Source organism: Barbus barbus (genome assembly GCF_936440315.1).
Source record: "Barbus barbus genome assembly, chromosome: 2".
Lineage (NCBI taxonomy): Eukaryota > Metazoa > Chordata > Actinopteri > Cypriniformes > Cyprinidae > Barbus > Barbus barbus.
The window spans coordinates 34,860,992-34,884,384 of NC_136730.1; the positions used below are offsets into that span (position 1 = coordinate 34,860,992).

Here is a 23,393-nt window from a genome sequence, read left to right on the forward strand (position 1 = left end):
GGCCTGACGGGGGCGCTACAGCGATCAAAAGTATTGCTCATAATAACTCCTAAACCGTCAGTCCCAGGCTCAAGTGTCTTCGGTGCGTTTCCATTACAGCGTCAAATAGATGCTCAGTACTGGGCGTGTCAAATTTAGGGCAGAGCACGCCTCTGAATACAATTTTAGGCAGAGCGTGTGTAAGGCTGGGGAAGGTTAAGGCTTGTTCGAGATGAACTATCTAGCCTGCCACCGGCTGGCGAGAGTAGTCGCTTGAAGTCGGGGCGGAAATAAAAGTGGAGACGTTAAGTCGGACACTTTCTGCTCCCAGTAGTGACGCTCGCACGGTGTTTCCATACTCTTAGCACAAATAAAGTGAATTGAATGCAATATCTGTCAAATACACAGAAACGTTTTTATGAGCACCAGAAACACTTTTTATATACTGCTTAATACAGTGCCATCTGTTCATGAATGAAGTTCAACATAAACATATTTAAACACCAATAAAGTGGGGGTATATTATCAGTGTTTTTCATAAAAATTACTCAATATGACAGTGCTACACTAAAAAAGCTTTTACTTTTATCAAAACAGATTTCTGAGCATTATTGGCATTATTATTATTATTTTTTTATTGAATGCTTGAAAACAACAACAACAAAATAATAACAATTGTTATCGTCAAAACATAACAATACAACAACCGTTCAGGGACATTCAGTCTTTCAGTCCAAAGGAAGTGCCAAGTCCTTCAACAAAGTCATTGTTCTTATTGCTTTTATGTTTGTAGAGAACTCAATAGAATCAAAATACATTTTCATTTCAAGTTTGAATCTTAAAAAAAAGAGGTTTACATTTAGAAAATGTACATTTATGAATATGATATTTAGCTAACAGGAAAATAAGGTTTATAAAATAAGCATCACTTTTTTTCACATTCATGAAAGCCAAAAATGACATTTCTATAAGTAAACTCAAAATTAGGATTCATATAACATTTGATAAAGTCAAGAATGTCACACCAAAATGATGTTGTGTAAGAGCAATTCCATAATAAATGTAAAGATGTTTCATTGTTTTCTAAACAGAAAAAAAACAGTTGGTATTAATATCATTCTTAAGTCTGTTAAGATAGCACTTATCCGGGTAAATTCTATGAATCAACTTAAATGCAATTTCTCTCATTTTGTTAGTAATTAAATATTTGTGAGGTAATGACCAAACTTTCTTCCAGGGAATATCACTTACTAAACCATTCCAATAAGAGATTACATAAGGCACAGAAATAGACTCCATCTGAAACAAAACTCAAATTTTCTTATTGTTTTTTGACTTGGATGACGAAAGGCACTGTTTTAGAAACAAATGTTTTACAAAGATCCACTGAGTGACATGAGATTGGAAAAGAAAGAGCTCTAAAAAGCATGAGAACCCCATGTGGCACTCCATCAGCAACAATTGCAAACTCTTTCGGACTAACAGGAATTCCATGCTTAGCTAAAAACTCAGAGTAATTACAGATTGAACCATTTTGATTGAAAAGTTGAGACAAAAAAATAATAAAATTTTTAAACCAATTTTCAAAAAAAAAAGAATAGATTTGTGTTTATACAGTAGATTCTTGTTATTCCAGATTAGATACGAATGAGGTGTAAAATTGTGTTTAAAAATGAGGGACCAAGCCAACAACATTTGCCTATGAAAATGAGATAATTTGACAGGGATTTTCATGATGTTATGAGTGAAGTGACATTCAGCCAAGTATGGTGACCCATACTCGGAATTCGTGCTCTGCATTTAACCCATCCAACGTGCACACACACAGCAGTGAACACACACACACCGTGAACACACACCCGGAGCAGTGGGCAGCCATTTTATGCTGCAGCGCCCGGGGAGTTATAGTTAGAGATTAATAAGAAATTTAAACCACCTAGTTTGGAAAAAAAAGCAACATTAGGGATCAGATTCCATATAGAGGAGGGCTTATTGATACAATTTTTTATCCAATTTATTTTAAAGGTGTTGTTTAAAGTGGTGAAATCAAGAAACTTTAAACCCCCTTTCTCAATGGTGTTCATAAATACAGCTTTTCTAATAAAATGAGTTTTATTCTTCCAAACAAAGTTGAGAAGCATTGTATCAATTTTTTTAAGAATGGCAGTGTCAACATTCAAAGAGAGAGCAGCATATGTTAACCTTGACAAACCTTCAGCTTTGGCTAGTAAGATTCTTCCCTTCAATGAGAGATCACGTTGGAGCCACATATTCAGTTTTTTCTGAGTACTCTCAATTAATGGATTCAAATTTAAGGAGCTTCTTTCTAATTCATTTTTTCATATAATAACACCTAAATAAGATACCTGATCTTTGATTTGAATATTACAAATTTCTGACAAATGACATTCTTTGATGGACATCAGTTCACACTTTGAGAGGTTCAAGAACAGGCCTGATGCTTTGGAGAATTGCTGGATATACTTTAATGCTAAAAGAACTTGGTTAGCATCTTGCAAAAAAAGAGTGGTATCATCAGCCGCTTTACAAAAATATTCACCAAAACCTATTTTTTCAACTGATTTATGACCCCCCCCCTAAAATTTTCTTGAGGAAGTTCCCCGCTGGGGGAGCAGACACTTGAGGGTGCTCTGGAGGAGCGGGCACTTGAGGGCGCTCTGGAGAAGCGGGCACCTGAGGGCGCTCTGGAAGCGCGGACTCTTGGGGGCGCTCTGGAAGCGCCGACACTTAGGGGCGCTCTGGAAGCGCGGACTCTTGGGGGGCACTCTGGAAGCGCGGAGCTGGACGGGACCAGCAGAGACATAGGAGGGCGCTCTGGAAGCGCGGACACTTGGGGGCGCTTGGGCAACGCGGAGCTGGACGGGACCAGCGGAGACGCAGGAGGGCTGGACGGGACCAGCAGAGACGCAGGAGGGCTGGACGGGACCAGAGGAGACTCAGGAGGGCACTTGCGAGGAGTGGGCATTGGAGGGCACTTGCGTGGAGCAGGCACTAGAGGGCATTTGCGAGGAGCAGGCACTGGAGGGCACTTGTGAGGAGTCGGCACTGGAGGGCACTTGCGAGGCACAGACCCTTGGGGGCGTTCAGGCAGCGTTAATTCCTGGGGGCGCTCGGGAAGCGCTAATTCCTGGGGGCGCTCTGTCAGCATAGGGGTAATTTTTAGAGGGGTAATCACTTTAAATACAAATTTAGTCCCATTTAACCTATTTTATTAGCTTACATGACACTTATGTCTGGTTCTTGCCTAAAAAGACAGGTTTATGATGTTTAGTATTTGGCTGCTTTTAGCCTTACCCTGGAATTGGTTCACCCTCCGCCTTGCATTTGCATTTCATCTTCTTCTTTTAACAGCGATTGGTTGCACCAATAATGATGCACCCATAATGCACCGCGTGAGCGTTTAAACTCAACTTCCATAGGAATTCATTGAAAACACATGCTCTGCTGCGCTCGCTACATGTGGAAACGCGCCATTATGTCGTTAGAATCTTTGGCTCACACTGGACGCCAAAATGTTCGAAAGTCCTGAAGGGAATTAGATATCTTTGCCAAACTCAGAACACTTATGTAAGAGCTCAATCTGCGGTCACAGGAAAAAAAATAGCGGAGCTTTGCCACTTGGTGGCGCTATGAGAGGGGGAAAAAACTAGAACTGCGTAACTATTTGTCCTATCAACATGAAAATCAGTGTGCACGGTCTTAGTCCAAAGTGTTACACGTGTCCACAAGGACATTTGCGTATCTCAAAAACATGGCTGCCATTGGCTGACGAAGTTTGAGCACCAGTTAGACCAGATTAACAGAGCCCGATCGCAACGAAACCCGGTGGGCCTGTTCGACTCATGGTCCCAAAAGTCTGAGAGAAATTTGAAAGAAATTGACCACTGGAGGGCGATATCACATTTTTCAAGGGTGTAAATGAGTACATACAATATTCGTATCATATGATAGAACTCTTCATTCCGGACAACTTTGCCTGTAAAACCACTGCTGACAATCAAATCGTTTGTTAAATGAATGAGAAGAGGTAAAGAACCTACTTTTGCGAACTAGTCCTAGGTTTTTCGCTCAAGTCAAGCAAAAACACAAAAACAATTCTCTGGACTCTCTACGCCAATAATTATCAAAAAAAAAAAAAAGTTGAAATTTACCCATTGGGAAGCTATAAAGGGGTCATTTAGAAAAGGGGCCTGTCCAAATTTACCCCAAATCCTATAAAGCCTAAAGGAAAACTCAAAACTTCACAAAACCTGCTGAGCACCTGTGATTCTAAACGAGCATGCAAAGTTTTAAGGGGATCAGGCCACAGCTGGCGCTATAACAGTCATAAATGTAAAAAAAAAAAAACATATTTCTATGGTAAATTACCTGGATTTGCAAATTTGCTTTTTAAACATTGATTTAGGTGGGTAAAGCCTTGCTAAATAATATGTAGCCTAATGTCTTTTTCCTTGTATGCTTAAACGTCTTAAGTGCTTAAACCCCGGTAATCGCTGCTAGCAGTTATATTTATTATTAGTAGTATTGTTGTTGTTGTCATCATTAATTGTTTTATAAATACAGGCAGTCACTTGTTGCTTTATTTTATTTTTATTTTTTTATAGATTGATTTGTGTGTGTGTGTGCGTGCTTGCAAATGCTTGGTGACCATAGAATAATAAAGTATGACTGACCACTTATCTCAGCTGTCAAATATCTCCGCCTACTGTTTGAGACACATTCTGTAAAATGTCATTAATTAATACCATAATTTGTTTCCTCTTTAATCCGAAAGGAGGTGTAATACCTAAAGAAAAACATCTGTTATCATCCATAGCCTATTAATCTAAATGGTGCAGGACACTGCCAGGGCTTGTTTATAAAGCAGACAATAGGGGCCATCACTACAGCATTGGCATAAACATTTACTGTGATATTAAATAATTAAATAATTGATATTTAAATGTTTCTTAAAAAAAAAAAAAAAAGAGAAATAAAGAAAGGAAAATAAAGTCAGAATACACAGACATTTCACAATAAAGTAAGACCAACCTCTCAGTACTCAAATATTTGTTTGCTTTCCGAGTGACAATCTAGGCTACATACATTTCATTATTAATTCTTATTATTTCTTATTTCCTATTATGCACTTTACTTTTATAAAAAAAAAGTAAAGTAAAAATTACCTTTACTATGCACATTACTTTTGCCTATACTAGTAAGTGAGAGGTAGGATCAGGATGTTTGTTTCTCTTTTGCGATGTAGCAACTCTGTCGAAGTGAAAAGTGCACTTCGTGTCTAGATGGAATAATCAGTCAGTAGTGCGAATTTCTTTTGTGGTCTTTGGGCCCTCAGATGACACTTCATCACTAATCGGCATGATTCTGTCATTGACATTACTAAATGGGCCCAGGAATACTTCCAGAAACCACTGTAGATGCCAAATAAAGCTCTATCATGCAAAAAGGAAGCCATGTGTGAACATGGTCCAGAAGTGCCGTCGTGTCCTGTGGGCAAAGGCTCATTTAAAATGGACTGTTTCAAAGTGGAAAAGTGTGAGTCCATATTTGACATTCTTGTTGAAAATCATGGATGCTGTGTCCTCTGGGCTAAAGAGGAGGGAGAGCTTCCAGCGTGTTATCAGCATTCAGTTCAAAAGCCAGCATCTCTGATGGTATGTGGGTGCATAAGTGCATAAGGTATGGACAGCTTGCATGTTTTGGAAGGCACTATGAATGCTGAAAGGAATATAAAGGCTTTAGAGCAATATATGCTCCACTCCAGATGATGTCTATTTCAGGGAAGGCCTTGTGTATTTCAGCAGAACAATGCAAAACCACAGACTGCAGCTATTACAACAGCATGGCTTTGTAGTAGAAGAGTCCGGATGCTGAATTGGACTTCCTGCAGTACAGATCTTTCACCTATAGAGTACATTTGGCGCATCATTAAACAAAAAATATGTCAAAGATTACCGCGAACTCTTCAGCAGCTGGAAACGTATATCAGGCAAAAATGGGACCAAATTCCACCACCAAAACTCCAGAAACTCATAACCTCAATGCCCGGATGTCTTTAAACTGTTTTGAAAAGAGGAGGAGATGCTACACCATGGTAAACATGACCCCGTCCCAACTAATTTGAGACTTGTAGCAGGTATCAAATTTTAAATGAGCTCATTTTGTGCATAAAATTGTAACATTTCTCATTTTAAACATTTGTTATGTTATCTATGTTCTATTGTGAATAAAATATTGGCTCATGTGATTTGAAATTCTTTTCATTTTTATTTTATTAAAAATTTAAAAACATCTCAACATTTACATATCTTTTAACATTGTTGCAAACACGGTTTCATAATTTGAGAGGAGAAAATCATATTTACAGAAAAAGTATTGAAAAGGTGACGTTTGTCAAATAAAGGTGTGGGAAGAATATGACCAAATGCATAGCACCTACACAGTCTTGTCTAATCGTGTGGTTAAATATAGTCAAGTGAAATCTGAATCTGGTGACCTATGTGTAGAACGGGTTGTGCGACGAAGAGGGGTGGGTGGCACAAGCACAACGATATTAAACTATTCCATAAAATCACCAGGCTTACTTATTTGTGCTTTGTCTTATTTTCCATTGACAACACCTGATATCCTCTACAGAGGAAAAAGTGCATCAGTCTGATGTATTGCATAGGCCTATCACTGTAAGGAAATGCATATTACTGCTTTAAACTTTTAAAACAGGCATCTAGCCTATGGCTGTGTCCAAATTCAGGGTCTGCATCCTTCGGAGTACTCATTTGAAGGATGTTACGTCACAGCGCCGCGACGAAGGCTGTCCAAATTCGTAGGATCCTTCAAATGCGGCCCACAAATACGTCCTCCTTTTCCCCGAATTGGAAGGATGGGTGTGGTGGATCCTTTCCCGTCCTACCTATCCCATAATTCTTTTCGGCAGAGCGTAATGGCGGACGAAGGGAGCGGTAGCGGAGTGGGAGAGGAGTTTCTCTGACAAAACAAGCTAAAGTTTATGCTTCGGCTCAATGAATTTGTAGGAGAAATTAGTAGAATACCTAAAAACAAATAAAAATAGGCTATAATGGCTTACCTGGATGTGACTGTCTTGTAGTCTGATATAAAAAACTCTCCGACAACGAGCAAAGAAAGTATTTAATTTATTTAATTGCTTTATTTCTTCCAAAAGAATTAAAATGAGGAGAATAACTCTTTTTTGTCCATTTTCCCGCTTCTTGCTTGGCGCTGTCACGGTTGCTAGGCGACAGGATATGAGCAACGGGTAAGGGTGGGCTGTCCAAATTCACAAACACCGACTTCCGGGTTTTGCGGACGTCGGAGGATCCCTCCTCCTTCAACCGGGTAGGAAGGATCCTAAGGAGGATGCAGACCCTGAATTTGGACACAGCCTATAAGTATCTACTAGAGACAGACAGACAGATAGATAGATAGATAGATAGATAGATAGATAGATAGATAGATAGATAGATAGATAGATAGATAGATAGATAGATAGATAGATAGATAGATGAAGCTGGATTATGACATTACAATGAACAACATAATCATATAGAAAACATTAGCGACGTTTTATCAAATTTGTTTTAAAAGTCGTAATGAACTGTAAAGAAGTTGTTGGTTTTCGCGCGAGACATTGCGCTGACACCCAATTGATCACGCGAGAATGAAAATGGAACTCGCGGATTGGTCGCTTGAACACCAATTAAATCGAGGCTGAGTCGATCCTTCCTGACAGGGAATCGGGATAAAAAGTTTGAGGTGGACACACAACTAAAAGTTTGGAGAGTCGGAGGGAGGGGGTTAAATCCAGAGAGAGAAGATGAGCGACACAGAGGCATCTGAGCAACCTCAGCCCGAGAGAAAAGTTATCGGTAGGGCTTCAGTGACAATAATACGTTTATTTAAGACATGCTGCAGATCATAGTAGCCTAATGAACACGTCATGTATGTTTTGGTGAAACGTGAATGACAGGCTTTATTGACAAAATTGTTTTTTTTTTTATCTTGTGTTTTGCTTAGCATTTCGACAGTATGGTCTTTCAGAAAATGTTTTAATTTTTATGGCGGCGAGAAATAAAGTTGAAAGTTCCACGTGCGACTTTACATGTTGTATCGAGAAAGCTGTAGATCAATGCTTTTTAGAAACCACGGTTACCGTCATCCTATGTGGGACTTATTTTACCATTTATAACTAACTTCTCACTGGGCAGTCTGATTGTCTCTTGTTAGGATTTCATATTCTGTTTCTGTAATTACAGAATAAAGAGAAATTAAAGGAACATGTCTGGTAGGATCTAAAGTTGTCCATATTTGAAGCAGGCCAGCGTTTGGCTGTTTACACCGTGAGACTGCATTGGTGACCCACATTTCTGCGCGCTGCCACCATGTGCTTTGTGGGAGGGATTTAACTGCAGGTGTGCTGCATGTAGTTAGGTAAAAAACGTGCATTATGAGCCATTTGTAATTGCCCATATTTACCCGTTGGAGCGCATAATAATAAAATCTCTTCCTATCGGGCCAAAAACGCGTGTATTTTCGTCTATCATTATGTCTTGGATCAAGCTGTAACCTGCGCTTGAGTGGCCAAAGTGGTTGAAGGCTCTCAAAGTTTGTAGATGATTCATATACATGAACCACAGTGTTCAGATGAGTTGGTTCTTCGGGCTTTGCTTAAGCATGCGAATCCTGTCAGATCTTCTCTCTAGATGGTGATATACTATTTTTCTTATCTATTGCAGCGACAGGTGTGCAGGGAACTGTGAAATGGTTCAATGTGCGCAATGGATATGGCTTCATCAATAGGTATGTTAATATTTCTGAAATGACTGCTCACCTGACAGAGACACAGTCTGATGGATACTGTGGAGTCCAAACGTTTCAGGCCACTAGTGCCCCCCCCCCCCTCCATTTAAATAAACAGCCATTTTCATTAGTGTAACACATTTGATCAGTGATCTAAAGCACTGTCTGAAAGTTAAAATTCTAAAATTATTTACGTTTAAATGAAGAAAGCCCAGATTTTCAAAGTGATCTCAGGCTTCTGGACCTGTGTGTGTGTGAGAGCAATATGATATCCATCTCTCTCTCTCTCTTTCTAAGCAAGCATTTAAATAATTGTTTTTTATTAAATAATGATTTTATGCCTATGTTAAGTTTTCAGAAAATATTTGTTAAAATATTAATAAATTGTGTAATGCTTTTTGTTTCACAGAAATGATACTAAAGAAGATGTGTTTGTTCATCAGGTAATGAGTTTGCTTTATGAACACACGGCAACAGTTCATTTAGACTATTTAAAATTTTAAAATAGCAACTCTTTAAATTAAAGTTTATGGAGTAATGCAACTAGTGTCATCTTGAACAAATGTTTGACTCGGATAGTAAATGCAGCATATATACATGACATTCTTCCATAGTAAGTTTAAATGACATTAGAAAAATTAAAACCTATTGATCACCTTTTAGTGTTTTTTTTTTTTGTTTTTTTTTACTAATTGGTTTGACTTGCAACTTAACTCACCCACCATTGTTGAAAATTGATGTTATGCTAAGGATGTGCCTCTTCCCTTTGTGCAGACTGCAATAAAAAAGAATAACCCAAGAAAGTTCCTCAGAAGTGTGGGGGATGGTGAGGTTGTGGAGTTTGATGTCGTCGAAGCAGCTAAAGTAAGTAGTATCTGGATAAATCAAAAGAGTGTTGGGGAATATTGTGAGTTTTATTACTTATATAGCCTCTAAAACTAGTCTTTGTTTCAGGGCTCAGAGGCAGCAAATGTGACTGGTCCAGGGGGTATACCTGTCAAAGGCAGTCGATACGCCCCCAATAAACGAAGATTCCGTAGGCGCTTTTACCCCCGTGATGCACAGCCTGCTGAAGGAGAGGAGAAAGCTGCAGCAGGGCCCATATCTGAGGGAGAGGGCAGTGAAGAGAAAGGAGCCCCTCGGCCACGTCCTCGGCGCCAGCGTCCACGCAGAAGACCTGTTCAGCCACAAGGCGAGGTGAGGTGATTTAAATTCTTTAACCGAAGGTCTAGTATGCCTTAGATTAATAGAAGTATTTTTCAAACGTTGTTAGTAAATTGAGAATTTAAGCTGTCAATATTGAGTATGATATTAAAGGGATAGTTCACCCAAAAATGAAAATACTGTCATTAATTTCTCACCCTCATGTTGTTCCAAACCTGTAAGATCTTCGTTCATCTTTGGAACACAAATTAAGATAATTTTGATGAAATCTGAGGGCTCTCTGACCCTCCATAGACAGCAAGGGTACTACCATGATCAAGGCACAGAAATGTAGTAAGGACATTGTTAAAACAGTCCTGTGACATCAGTGTTTCAACAGTAATTTTTATGCAGCTACGAGTACTTTTTGTGCGTAAAGAAAACAAAAATAACGTTATTCAACAATTCTTCTCTTCCCTGTCTCCCTAACGCCATATTGGAGAGTATCATGACGCATATGAGTACTTTTCCTGCACATGTACAATGCAGTGCCTGTGGTGCTGCTGATGTAAAACATGCATGCACTGTGCCTTGTTAGCGTTCAGAGGAGAGGACGCATATGCACACTGATGCTCTCCAAAATGGCAGTAGGGTGACGCGGAGGAGAAAAATTGTTGAATAAAGTAATTTTTGTTTTCTGTATGCACAAAAATATTCTTGTAGCTTCATAAAATTACAGTTGAACCACTGATGTTACGTGGACCGTTTTAGGGTCAGAAAGCTCTTGGCTTTCATCAAAAATATCTTAATTTGTGTTACAAAGATGAACGAAGGTCTTGAGGGTGAGTAATGAATGACAGAATTTGAATTTTTGGGAGAACTTTCTCTTTAAGACTTGAAAACGGTTAATTTTGTTTTATTAGTGCAAACAGCTTGTCAGTGAGCAGTTTTCTTGTCTCTGCTCTAGGGAGAAGCAGGAGAGAAGAACAAGGAAATAGATGTTGCTCAGCAGAGGCTGCCACCACGCAGGTTCAGACCTCGATTTCGAAGGTTCATTTGCATATTTGGACCAGATTAAGACTGGAAACCGAAGACAATCCTTTTTCCTTTTTAATTATTTTTTTTTTTTATTACCTTAAACATGCATGTACCCTGTTCAGATTTAATGTATTTTATGTAAACATGAAAGTCTCTTTACTTGAATGTCCAGGCCATTGCGTCCTCGTCCACATCCTGGAGAGGCTCAACAGACCGTAGTCCCCACAGAAGAGCAAGAATCGACCCCTAAAGAGAGCCTAACCAATAGGGAGCAGACTGAAGAGCAGCCCCGGAAACCACGCAGACAGTTTAGTCGGCGCAGACAGAGGAAATCTGAATCTGGTACCTCTAAAGTGAGTGATTTTCTAGAAAAACACAGTGAAGTAAAGCTGCTGAAATTGAAACAATTAGCTTGTCTTTGCTGTCTTTGACTTTAAAAAGGGGTCATGAACTGCCTTTGTCTTTTTTTTTAATTTGTACTGTTCTCTGAGGTCCACATGTTTTCAAGAGTTTTACATCAAAAAACATAATTGGCTGTTTTTGTAATAGGCTATTTTCTGTCCGGTTTTGACCCTCCTCATCGGAACTCTCCATTTGAATAGGCGTGGGAGATTGTAGATTCGGAAGTAAACACCCACTGGAATTATTGGATTACAGTTATGCATGTTTGACAGCCTACATCCTTCAAAGATGGATGCTGATGTGATTTAGGTTAAAAACATAAGCGGTGTTGACGTGACGTAATTTTCACTGTTCCACAAGATAAATTAATATTGCCGTTATTTAAAGGGGTCACATGATGCTATTTTAAAGATCATTATTTGGTGTAACAATGTTGACATGCTTTAATGTTCAAAAAACACATTATTTTTCAAATACTGTAGATTATTCTAGGTCCTCTATGCCCCGCCTCTCTCAAACGCATCGTTTTCTACAAAGCCCCTCCTTCTGTTTGAACACTGTGTGCTCTGATTGGCCAGCTAACCCAGTGCACTGTGATTGGCCGAACACCACAAGCGCACGTCGGAAATGTAATGCCCCATACTATAATAGCAAGCTTCAGCTTTCAAAGTAAATATAAAGACAGTTAATAATGTTGTTAGTTTTACCATCAGTTCAAACCTGAAAGGTGAACAGTTACCTGACAGACACCGTGATGATGCTTGTATGCATTTGCAGTACACAAGCCGTGGTTAAGACAGCTGACGTGCTATGATTTCTGACGGACTGTACACTCCTCTGTGATGTGACCCTGCCTGTTCTCCACACACACGACGCATTACTCTACGTTTAAACACCGCATTTGAACAGTCAATAGCAAATACTTAGTGTGTTTTGTTATTACTTTAAGTCGCTGATTCAGAAGCGTCAGGTTGTCATAGCAAAGTCGGAATTGTCCCATTTTTGTTTTTTAGAAATAGCCTTTGTGCACAGCTAGCCTTGTAGTCTCCTGGGTTCACGAAACTGTCGTCCATAAAATGTTGCAGAAATTCGAATGTTTGGGTTGTGCTGTTCTGTTGTAAACAAATCTTAACCAATGATTCCTAATTGCATCTACTTTCGGAATTTCAAATAAATTCTCATAGAAACACACAGCGTCTCCCTGACATGGCTGCATCAACACCACTGCGGTTACTGAAACCATGCAGCCTTTCTTTTGCGTGAACATTTGGGCTGCATTATGCAAGTATTTCCACATCGTGACATAGACATCTGGGGGGCGTGTTTTGAGGCGGTTTAGCCTTCTCTTTTAGATAGAATAAATCCTTTTGTGGGAGACTTTGAGCTTTGTAACTCAGCAGATCTTATACAGGCACAAACAGCTACATAAAACACTAAAGAAAAGGAAAACAAGAAATTGCATCATGTAACCCCTTTAAAATGCAGTGAATGGTTAAACATTTCTTTGTCCTACATGGACCTGTTGTTATAAAAGCTGCAGTGTTCTATTTCCCCCCGAGAGAAATCTCAAAATTGTCCTATGGTGTGGCTATCTCAAGCATGGTTCAATAAATTACAGCTTATAAATGAAAAATAAAAACGGTTAATAAATACCTAGGGGAGCTATTGCAATACTCAATTTTTTTTATTTTTTTTTAAGAGATTTTGAGATTAAAACAAATTGTGGTTTTTGTCACACCATAGGACATTTCGTCACACCATACAAATATCACTCAACTTAAAATGGTATAATTTTAAGCAGTTTTGAAAAGATGACCGCAAAGTTGGTCTTGAAATTGTCCAAGTCATGAGGAAATAATGATGTTAATTATAATTTCATATTAAATAAATAGTACTACATGAAAAATAAGTGTCTAACAAAGATAAAGCTCTCATGCTATTTATGTATTTTTTTTTTTTTTTTTGGCTATGTCACCATAGGACATTTATGGTACAGTTCAGTAAAAGAAAAAAAAAAAGCAGTGAAAATTGACCCTTATTGAAAGTTAGTGACCCTTTATATTTTCTCAAAGATCAGACTTCACACAACATAAATATGCATTTCTTTTTCAAAAAAGGTATTTTACAAAAGCACATTTTACTGCCTATTTATCATCTACCCATAAATACGCTACATATCAAAATCTGTAGTAACAAAGCAATAGTGATCACGTACTGAAAACAGTTACTAACACTTGTGTGGTGTGACATATCTAATATAGTCGGCACAGGTCAGGAACGTCTTGGTTTCAAGTTTTCTGAATTGGGCCTCGTTTGTAAATTAGTCTGCGGTAAAATGTAAAACAAATGACCAAGTGTTTACTGACTTGGTCTGGCACTTCATTAAAATAAAGTTAATCAAAGTTTATCTTTCTGGTTTCTGCATAGAACTGCGTTTGCCACTCGTCATTTACCTATGTGCTTGAATCAGTGGGTGGGGCTAAACATGCAGTGACGTAGAAGCAGGAATTAATCTTCTGCAGAGGCAGTGTTTAGCCACACTTGCGTCATAAAGTGACACATTCCAAACCTGTTGTTTTGGCAGATTGGCTTCAATATAATCTGTTTTTAGAAGTCGTCAAATCAACATTATATAGCGCTATTTACAGTGCAGACTGTCAAAGGAGTTTTAGAGTATTAAACTGGGAAATGGTGTGCCGTACTCCTCTGGCCAAACAAAACCAGCAGTTTAATTCTAGGCTGCAACAAAGTCACTGGTTCTTCTGGTTCCCGTGGTCTTGTCCTGATGGCAGTCTAGGTGAAGAGGTCTTAAGAGGGGATCTGTCTCTGGGGCTCATCTAGTTGTCCTGGTCTCCGCTGACATTCAGGGCTGTCGAGGTCATCTTTAGGTGCTGATCCACCGTCTGGTCTGGATATGTACTGGATCCGGGTGGCTGCAGTGACCATCTAATCTGGACACAGTCTGGATCTGGTGGCTACGGTGACTTCAAAATAAGAATGAAACAAACCAATATTAGTGTAGATGCCATTCTTCTAATGATGTAACAAGTACATTGGATGTTATGGGAACTGTTCCTGGTTTAGGTTGACCTAATTAATGCCACCTAGCATTCCTTTTAATGCATTGGTCTCAAACTCAATTCCTGGAGGGCCACAGCTCTGCAGAGTTTAGCTCCAAATCACACCTGCTTGGAAGTTTCTAGTAATCCTGAAGACCTTGATTAGCTGGATCAGGTGTGTTTGATTAGCGTTGGAACTAAACTGTGCAGAGCTGTGGCCCTCCAGGAATTGAGTGTGAGACCAATGCTTTAACGGATTTGAATTATAGAAATGTGTTTATGTGCAGTCTTGCCAACTGCTTTCAATTCAAAGTAGCTAAAACTGGTAGCTAAATGTCACTAGATGACATCATAATGGCAAATTAACTGATCTATATAAAGATGAATGTAGATCAGTGGGCAAGATAAGAACTTGGATAAGTTTTGTCCAAGAAGTTGCTATATTTGTCCCTAAACGTCTTTTTAAAAGTCTCAAAAGGGGTGGGGGAAGTCACTAAATCTAGTTACAAAATTGCTAAATTGTCAACACCGGTTAAAGAGCCAGGTTAAAAAGATGAGTTTTTAATCTAGATTTAAACTGACAGTGTCTGCCTCCCGAACAGTATTAGGCAGATTGTTCCAGAGTTTGGGCTCTAAATAAGAAAAGGGTCTGCCGCCCACAGTTGACTGATTATTCTAGTTACTATCAAATGGCCCGAGTTTTGAGATCGCAGTGGTTGTGAAGGACTATAATGCAACACGAGCTCGCTCAAATACTGCAGTGCTAAACCATTCAGGGCTGTGTAAGTAATTGGCAAGATTTTAAAGTGTATACAATGTTCAGCAGGGAGCCAGTGCAGTGTTGACGCAGCTAATATGGTCATAGTTCTTGGTTCTAGTTGCTGCATTCTCTAGCTGCTGCATTTTGGACCAACGGGCGTTTTAAGTGTGTAGAGCAACCACTTTAGAGTATTACAATAATCTAACCTTGATCATGAACGCATGAATTAAGGTTTCTGTATTTGCCATTGAGAGCGTAGGTCATAATAAAAAAAAAATGTATGTGTGTGTATGTATATATGGAAAAATGTGGTTTTACAAATGCTATAAACATGGCTTTTGAAGGAAAGATTGCTATCAAATAGCACACCTAGGTTCCTAACTGATGAGGAAGAATTGACAGAGCAGCCATCAGGTGTTAGAGTTCTAGGTTACCACATGCAGAGGTTTTTGGTCCTATAATTAACTTATTTATTTTTATTTTATTTTAAGAATTTAACAGTAAGAAATAATTAGTCCTCCAGATTAACGAGAGTTTTGAATTCTGAAACTTACAGAATGTTTTTATGGCACAAAGACCTCCCATATATCAAAAAATCGAGGGAATTTTGATTTCTCAGTTAATGACCCCTTTAAAGTGAAATTATCATTAGCTGCCACAGTTCTGCAACAGGGCTATTTTCTGTTTAGCTGGACAGGTAATCAGTTTCTCAGATGTGAAATTTGACAACAACAAAAAACCTTATTAGCCTAATAACTCCGTCACACAATTGTTTAACGAGGTTGTATACATGTCTTTTAAGATATCTGACTTGTCAATGTTTAGGATGGAGATGAACCTGAAAAGCCAGAGTCCCCGACTCAGACCTCCATGCCTGCTAACGTCAAATCCTCTTCTGAAGCTTCCCCAACACAATCTCTTAAAACTGATGTGAGTTATTTATGCATGATGTGTATGTTGTCATATGACATGGCAAGAAACAACATATGACAATTGACTACTAACCCATGTGCACTAACAACTGTTTCTCCCTGTGTAGTCCCCTCCCCCCACAGCTTCCATTCCTTCAGAATGATTTCTGTGACTTGGAAGGAATCGTGTGACACCACCCCCACCCACCCGGCAAGAGGTGAGACTTCCTGAGCTAAAGTAATGTTTTGAAGGTGGTAAATGGTTTTGGCCTTCAAACTACAACTGCTGCTGAAATGCATGAGATGTTGTCAACTTGGCCACAGACAAAACTAAATTCTGAAAGGCTTAATTTTGGATTTTGCATCCAAAAATTAAAATTTGCTGTTAATTTTCTCATCTTCGGGTCATCCAAGATCTAACTTCAGTAGAACGTTAAAGATTTTTAGCTGAAACTATGGTCATTGGTAATTCATAAAATGCAAGTTAATGGCTACTGTCACTTTGAGAGTAAAAAAAAAAGCAATGAATACGTGGTTCCTGACAATTATATTGTGGTCTTATAAAGCAAAATCATCGGTCTGTGCTAGAAACACTTGCAAAATTACCTGTACTACACAGGCTCTGGAAAATGATCTGGAGAGAGGTCCCGTTTTCAAGCAAATCATTCTTTTGAACCAGTTCACTTAATTAAACTGATCCAAAACAGCCAGCACAGATCTAAAAGTTAATCAAAACTCCTTTTGGACCTAGCCAACAGTCACTCTGACCTTAAATGAGCCACTATATCGACGTATATGATCCTGTAATTTTTGCCAACTGTTTTCTGGGGTTTTTCAGCAAGCTTTAGCCTATTGTGTGCATTTGAACGCAGAAGTATTCAGCTGGTGGAAACAACACGAGACCGTGCTGAGAGCAGCTCGATGGCGTTTAGTTTCCCGCAGCAGGTGCGCAAGTGACTTCAGCACAGCTGAATACTTCTGCGTTCAAATGCACACAATAGGCTAAAGCTTGCTGAAAAACCCCAGAAAACACAACCATGAATGTGTCTGCATGAAATAGTAAGGAGATATTTGAATTATTTACTAATAAACTAATGTTTTCTGAGTCTGTGTCGCAAGGGTGACGTTGCGGATCCTGACTGCCGTCTCATTAGACGGGCCTTTAGAGAGAAATGCATCTTTATTGATTATGATTAAGATTATAATAAGAGTTTGTTTTCAATTTTTATTTCGTTAAGTGATAATTTAAAGCCTGTGAGGCATTTATTCGCTTCGGTTCATTTTTGTGAAGCGCTCCTGTTAAAGACGGCAGAAAGCGCATATTTGTTTTCTTTGTTTTATAAAATAACTACCTTTTGTTGGTATTGTGAGTGCACACAAATACAAGTAGACCCTTTACAGGTCCGAATTATGTATTACTCTTACCTTTTTTTTTTTTTATTAAAAAAAAAAAAAAAAAAAAAAAAAAAAAAAAAAAAAAAAAAAATGGCGTAGGCTATTTTAATTATTTTCCACTGAAAAAAATGCAAGTGTTTGCGCTGGTGTCTCCATGTCCTGCAGAGCGTGCTTTAGCTTCCACTCTCCGCACAAACTTAGATATAGGCTAGCGCACATTAAACCTGCGCTATAATAATAACGTTTAAACATTGTAATATACTTGAACTGTTTTAGTATATCTATAGATTTTATTTTAGGCAAGTCGTGATGATATGAGAAGGCTAAATTGATCAAACATAGGCTATGATCAGCTCATGCCGCTGGCCGCTTGGTCGTTACTTTAAAAAAACAAAAACTTATAGGCTATTTAACGAACAAAATGCTCGAAAGGTTTTTCTAAATTAACTTAATAAAAAAGCAAAACGATATGTAGTAATTTTGCCATTACACACAAAACTGAACTATTTTAATAGCCGAAACAGTAGTATAAACTGTTTTAGGAGAAGGGGGGGAAAAAAAGACTGGCTCGGGTCGGACTCGGGCCAGTAATTCTGATAAGCTGTCGGACGTCGGCCGGGCTAGGGCCTGAGCGTCTCGGGCCGGGCTAGGGCCTAAATTTTAGGCCCGTGCAGGGCTCTACTGTCTTTGAGTGAGTCTTTAAACCGTTCATTTAACTACACGTGCAAAAACGCTGATTCATTCACAGACAGAAACTGCTGAAACGCGCTGTTGAAATCATTTGAACTTTGAGTGCCACTTTTGAAGGCTCAGCTGACCAGCAATTCGTCGATGCTTTCCTTGGACATGACAACCAGTTTTCAGAAATATACATGACTCTGCCTGAAGGACAGATGCAGGTGCTCTCGTGTTCGCTGTCTGATTAGGCTTAAGTGCAAATTTACTGAGCCTCTGTACAAATCATTGGTAGCCATTGCTATCATTACTAATATTCAGTACACATGCACAAAGTGTAAAACGAGAAGGGCGTAACATTACGAAAAAGAAAACACGGAAATATTGCGGTTATGCTAATCAGTAGCACGGTATTGCGGTTATGGTGACAGCCCTAGTTCAAAGGTGAGTTTTAAGACTAGTTTAGTCACTACATTCTCGTTATATTTTCTTGCACAGAATGACCGTTTGCATCTTAAGACATTTCTATCGTCAGGAGCCACGGGTATTAATTTTTTTTTGCTTTTTTTTTTTTTTTTTTTTTTTTTTTTTTTTTTGTCTCAAATGACTGAGGATTGAAAGTCACCTACATCTTTGATAGCTTTAGGGTGAGTAAATTAACGGCAAAGCTTCATTTTGGGTGACTTATCTCTTGAGTGATGCCATTTAAAAAAAAAAAAAAAAAAAAAAATTGTAGAAGAATTTGATTCAGTTGGCAAAGGCAATTAAGCATGTGCTTTTAATTTAGTTTTTGAACTGTTTTGTATGTAAAATCACCCTATGTCTAAATGTTTAACCATAACTGTTGTCATCTACCACTTTCCTACCTTTTGCCTCCTATTTTTGTTTTTCTCTTTTATACCAAATATTTTGCTCTTCCTGTGTTGCTGCATAGGTTCCCGGTTGGGTTAGTTTGGGGGTAGGACCTTGCTCGTCTCGTCAAACGTTCAACCAATGTGCAAACAACTTGCCACTCACTTCTACATCCTTGTCCCTTCCCCAACTTGATTCACCACTTGAGGTCTGGATCATTTATCTGTCAGGAAGAGAGAAAGAGAAGGATGGATGGAAAGGAAGGGGCTGGTAGGGAAGGGAGGGTTGGGTTGATGCATCTTTACCCATTTAAAATTAAGAAAACAAAGAGAATCCTGCTCTGAAAGCCCATTTATATTTGCAATTTTCCCCCTTTGTAGTTTTGTTCTGTACTATGGGCAATGAGCAGTAGAGAAAACTTGACCAGTTCGGCAACTTTAAGTTCATCAGTGAGAGGAAATGCCATCCAGTGTGATGAGCCCTACACATACTCTTCTCTTACTTGTAACTAGATAAAAAGGGAAAAATATGCGTCCAATCAAAATAGACTGGTTTAAAATGGTCCCTTTTTCTTTCATTTTGGTATTTGTATATTCTTTTCTTTTGTGGGGATTGTGTGTAATGCCAATGAAGTAAATAAAATATTTGCAAATCCTTCTGATTCCTGTTGTTGTTTTTTTTTTTTGGGGGGGGGGGGCAGTCATTATTAACAGAAAATTCAGATATCTGCGTTCATGATTGACATCTCAAAATGTAAAAGTAGCAAAGTCCATTAATCCTTGCACTCTTCTCAACCTTGTGGAAAAACTGGTCAACTTTTTTTTTTTTTTTTTTTTTTTTTTTTTTTTTTTTTTTTTTTTTTTTTTTTTTTTTTGTACAATGTGTTTACAACTGTTAAAAAAAGAAGTCAGAACAAAAGCATGTTTTATTCAATCATAAGTTAAATTAGTCAAATTACGCTTGGCTCACACCTTAAAATGTGGCATATTGCACAACAGAATTCAACACAAGGAGTATAGTTATTCTCTTTTCACTCAAACAGCACACCTCTTTTTTTTTTTTTTTTTTTTTTTTTTTTTTTTTTTTATTCAATTGGGTTCTACACAAACAATTCTAGTGAATAAAAATGTGCATGTTTAAAGGTTTGATACTGTATTCAAAACTGATTCGTAAGAAGATTGGAGGTTTTGTTTAAAATAACTAGTTTTTGTAATGCATCAATGATAATGTATGATATCCAAGTTTCAGCAAAAAACAAAAAAACCCACTTTATCCTTTGAAAGCATTGGACACTGTTACTAATCCTTTTTTTAAATAATGGTAGACATTAAAAGAATAGTCTACGTCTACCATAGTTGTGTGCAAAAGCATAACTGGCTTTGTGGCGTATGGAAACCTATGAGCACTTTAAAGTGTGGGATTCCAAAAGTCTGTTGCTTTTTTTTTTTTTTTTTTTTTTTTTTTTTTTTCCAAAAACTTGTTCTCTCTTCCAAAGTCCTTCATCCTTCAAAGCATCCTTCGTAATACCTAACATCCAAATGCCTTACTCTCTTCGGAGTAGTAATGTTTTTGGTATCCATCCCATTTTTCTCTCCTTTGGTATCCATCCCATTTCGCCATCTCTCTTGCTCTCAAGCCTCAGTTTTCTGTCCCATCAGAACCTAGGTAGTCCAGTTCTGTACTGTGCTTCCCCTGATCCATGTCCAGTTCCATGTCCATCATGTTTTGTGGATGACGGTGGAAGGTGGCTGAGATCTGGTCAAAAGTTTTGCCTCGTGTTTCAGGAACTCGGAAGAATGTGAAGACCAGAAATAAGACGAGGAGAAAAGCAAAGATGAGAAAAACGTATGGACCACACAGGTTCTGCGGTAAGGAGAGATTGAATGTAATACATTTATAGCATGTTTTAATGCCATAAGTAGGTAAGTAAACCATTGATAGTGAAAAAAAGTTGTTTCCTGTACACTTACAGCAACATACTGGAAGCTCATGCCAATGAGGAAGTTGGCAGTCCAGTTGGAGCAGCCTGCTACTGCCATAGCTGCTGGTCTGGGACCTTGTGAGAAGAGTTCAGCCACAAAGAACCAAGGGATAGGTCCTGGCCCCACTTCAAAGAAGCCAACAAAACCAAAAATGGCCATCATGCTAAGGTAGCTCATTGATGGCACAGTCTCCTGTGAACAAAGACAACACAAGTAAGATTAACTCGGACAGCATTCACTGACTAGGAACATGCTAATTTTACAACCAGCTTGTGCATTATAATTTCTCAAGCAGTCTGTATTGTAGAAACTGATTTTTTTTTTTTACAGCAACTATTTATTGATGCACAACATCATGGTGAACCTATAAAGAAAATCTTAAATTATTGTGGGACTGACCAGTAATGTGAGGGCAATTGTCATGATGATGGCACAGATACACATTCCAGCAAGTCCAAGCATGTGGAGCGTCCGGCGGCCCATACGCTCGACCAGGAAAAGCTGTTGATTGGACAAGTGAGTGATGGACATATAAAGTTTGATGTAGTTTGGCTTGGTTTATGCTAATAATGTAGTTTAGATGGTTTGATCTTTGTTAATTATATATAATTGAATTTCTTGCAAATAAGATGAAAAAACCCAACTTTTTTGCAAAGCTACATTTTAGCCAAAAAAAAAAGTGTTTACTTTTTAAATTGTTTTTATTGAATTTTATCTTCTCATGACTGCTCTGCCCTCACTTGTAAAACCACTGAGATCTGCCCAACAGTATGTTCTACAACAGTATTATTCTATTTTGATCTACGAATGTTATGGGAAACTGTTAAGTCTCAATTAAGGCTAATTTGCCATCTCATCTTGTTAGTCCTTTTTTAAAGATTCATGAGATCACTTTTTATTTTTTTACGTACCGAGACTATAGTAAAAGCACAGTTGACCGCTCCAGCACCTATGGTGGCATACACTGGACTTTCCACCCCAGCCTTTTTGAAGATATCAGTTGAATAATAGAAGATCTGAGCAGTGGAAAGAAAGAGCAAGTGTGAGGAGGGGGGGCACTCAGCGATAAGTGCATACAATACTTGGCGATGACAGAGAGGAAGTCCAATGCTTATAAAGCGTGTCTGTTGAGATCAGCTGTGTAATCAGTGCAATGTGTGATTGGTGACAGCTGTGGTCAGTGCAATGGATGATGGGAAATGCAATCCAGGGGTGACATGCAACAGTAGTGTAGTGCAAGAGTCAATGTGGTGAGCGAGTGACCTCGTGATGTGTAATGTTACAATACGTGACCGGATTCGTGATGTGTAATGTTACAAAAGCTTTTTTCATTTCAGATAAATGCTGTTCTTCTTAACGTTCTAGTCATCAAAGAAACCTGAAAAATTCTACTCAGCTGTTTTCAACAATAATAATAATATTAATAAATGTTTGTAATAAACAAATTGGCATATTAGAATGATTTCTGAAGGATCATGTGACACTGAAGACTGGAGTAATGATGCTGAAATTTTAGCTGATCACAGGAATAAATTAAATTTTTTTAATAAATATATTCAAATAGAAAGCAGTTATTTTAAATAGTAAAAATATTTCAAAATTACTGCTTTTGCAGCATTTTGGATCAAATAAATGCAGGCTTGGTGAGCAGAAGAGAACTCTTAAAAACATTTAAAAATCTTACTGTTCAAAAACTTTTGACTGGTGGTGTAAACCACTTTATTTTTGTGCCACCATATTAGCAAGGGTCAATTATATTTACATTTATTTAATCTCTTCATTGCTTCATGTAAATAAGAAGCAAACTAATTCAGTTACTGAAGCAAAGGTACTTGAACATTTTAGTAGAGCTGCGTTTAGCTTTTTATATAAACCTTTTAGCAGTAATCTAAGTTTCTTTTTCTTTCCTAGTTGATCAACTGAGCACATCTGCAGCACTCACAGCATTAATTCCTGACAGCTGCTGAGAGAGCTGCAGCATAATAGAAATGATGATGGGCTGCTGGTACAGAGGAGACCGAAAGAGCTCAGCAATGGATACTTTTCTCTCCATGTTCATCTTTCTCTTTTCCTCCTTCATTTCAGCCAAGGCTTCACTGACCTCCAGACGGCCAGTCAGACGCCGCAAAGCTAAAGAAGAGAGAAAATATGAAGGTTGAAGTTTTCAGTATCAGTGTGTGTTTCAATTAAAATTATATTGGATTATGATAAAAGTGCAGTCTAACTGATTTTGAACAATATTTATAAAAATGTAGGGTGACATAAAAGTACATACAAAATAATACTTTTTAAACATTAATTTACAATTGTATATAAATTATGATCTGCCACTGGTTAAGCAGTAGCCTATTGATTTATTTCC

At 38.3% G+C, this 23,393-nt stretch overlaps 2 protein-coding genes across 9 annotated transcripts in view; one reads left to right on the forward strand and one right to left on the reverse strand.

The window, feature by feature from the left end:
* The first annotated feature begins 7,354 nt into the window (after nucleotides 1-7,354).
* LOC306883260 (Y-box-binding protein 2-A-like) lies at nucleotides 7,355-23,240 on the forward strand. Of its 8 annotated transcripts, none has more exons than XM_079438395.1 (13): nucleotides 7,724-7,883; nucleotides 8,751-8,814; nucleotides 9,224-9,257; nucleotides 9,589-9,678; nucleotides 9,769-10,011; nucleotides 10,925-11,007; nucleotides 11,168-11,348; nucleotides 16,042-16,146; nucleotides 16,256-16,345; nucleotides 20,834-20,917; nucleotides 21,022-21,199; nucleotides 21,362-21,547; nucleotides 22,943-23,240. In XM_079438395.1, the coding sequence occupies exons 1-9, from the start codon at nucleotides 7,832-7,834 to the stop codon at nucleotides 16,289-16,291; spliced, it is 888 nt and encodes a 295-aa protein (XP_079294521.1). In that variant the 5' UTR covers nucleotides 7,724-7,831; the 3' UTR covers nucleotides 16,292-16,345; nucleotides 20,834-20,917; nucleotides 21,022-21,199; nucleotides 21,362-21,547; nucleotides 22,943-23,240. The 8 variants fall into 8 exon arrangements, with proteins under 8 accessions (XP_079294518.1, XP_079294521.1, XP_079294520.1 ...); XM_079438394.1 differs by having other exon boundaries at nucleotides 21,022-21,244; nucleotides 23,117-23,238; XM_079438396.1 differs by having other exon boundaries at nucleotides 23,117-23,238.
* The window catches only part of LOC306883251 (solute carrier family 2, facilitated glucose transporter member 4-like), a 32,164-nt gene continuing 28,909 nt past the window's right edge, over nucleotides 20,139-23,393 (reverse strand). Inside the window, exons 7-11 of the mRNA XM_079438381.1 lie at nucleotides 22,974-23,161; nucleotides 21,943-22,047; nucleotides 21,431-21,532; nucleotides 21,020-21,223; nucleotides 20,139-20,912 (exon numbers count right to left, since the gene is read on the reverse strand). Coding sequence (XP_079294507.1) covers nucleotides 20,688-20,912; nucleotides 21,020-21,223; nucleotides 21,431-21,532; nucleotides 21,943-22,047; nucleotides 22,974-23,161 — 824 coding nt within the window. The 3' untranslated portion in view covers nucleotides 20,139-20,687. The remainder of the gene's footprint in view (nucleotides 20,913-21,019; nucleotides 21,224-21,430; nucleotides 21,533-21,942; nucleotides 22,048-22,973; nucleotides 23,162-23,393) is intronic.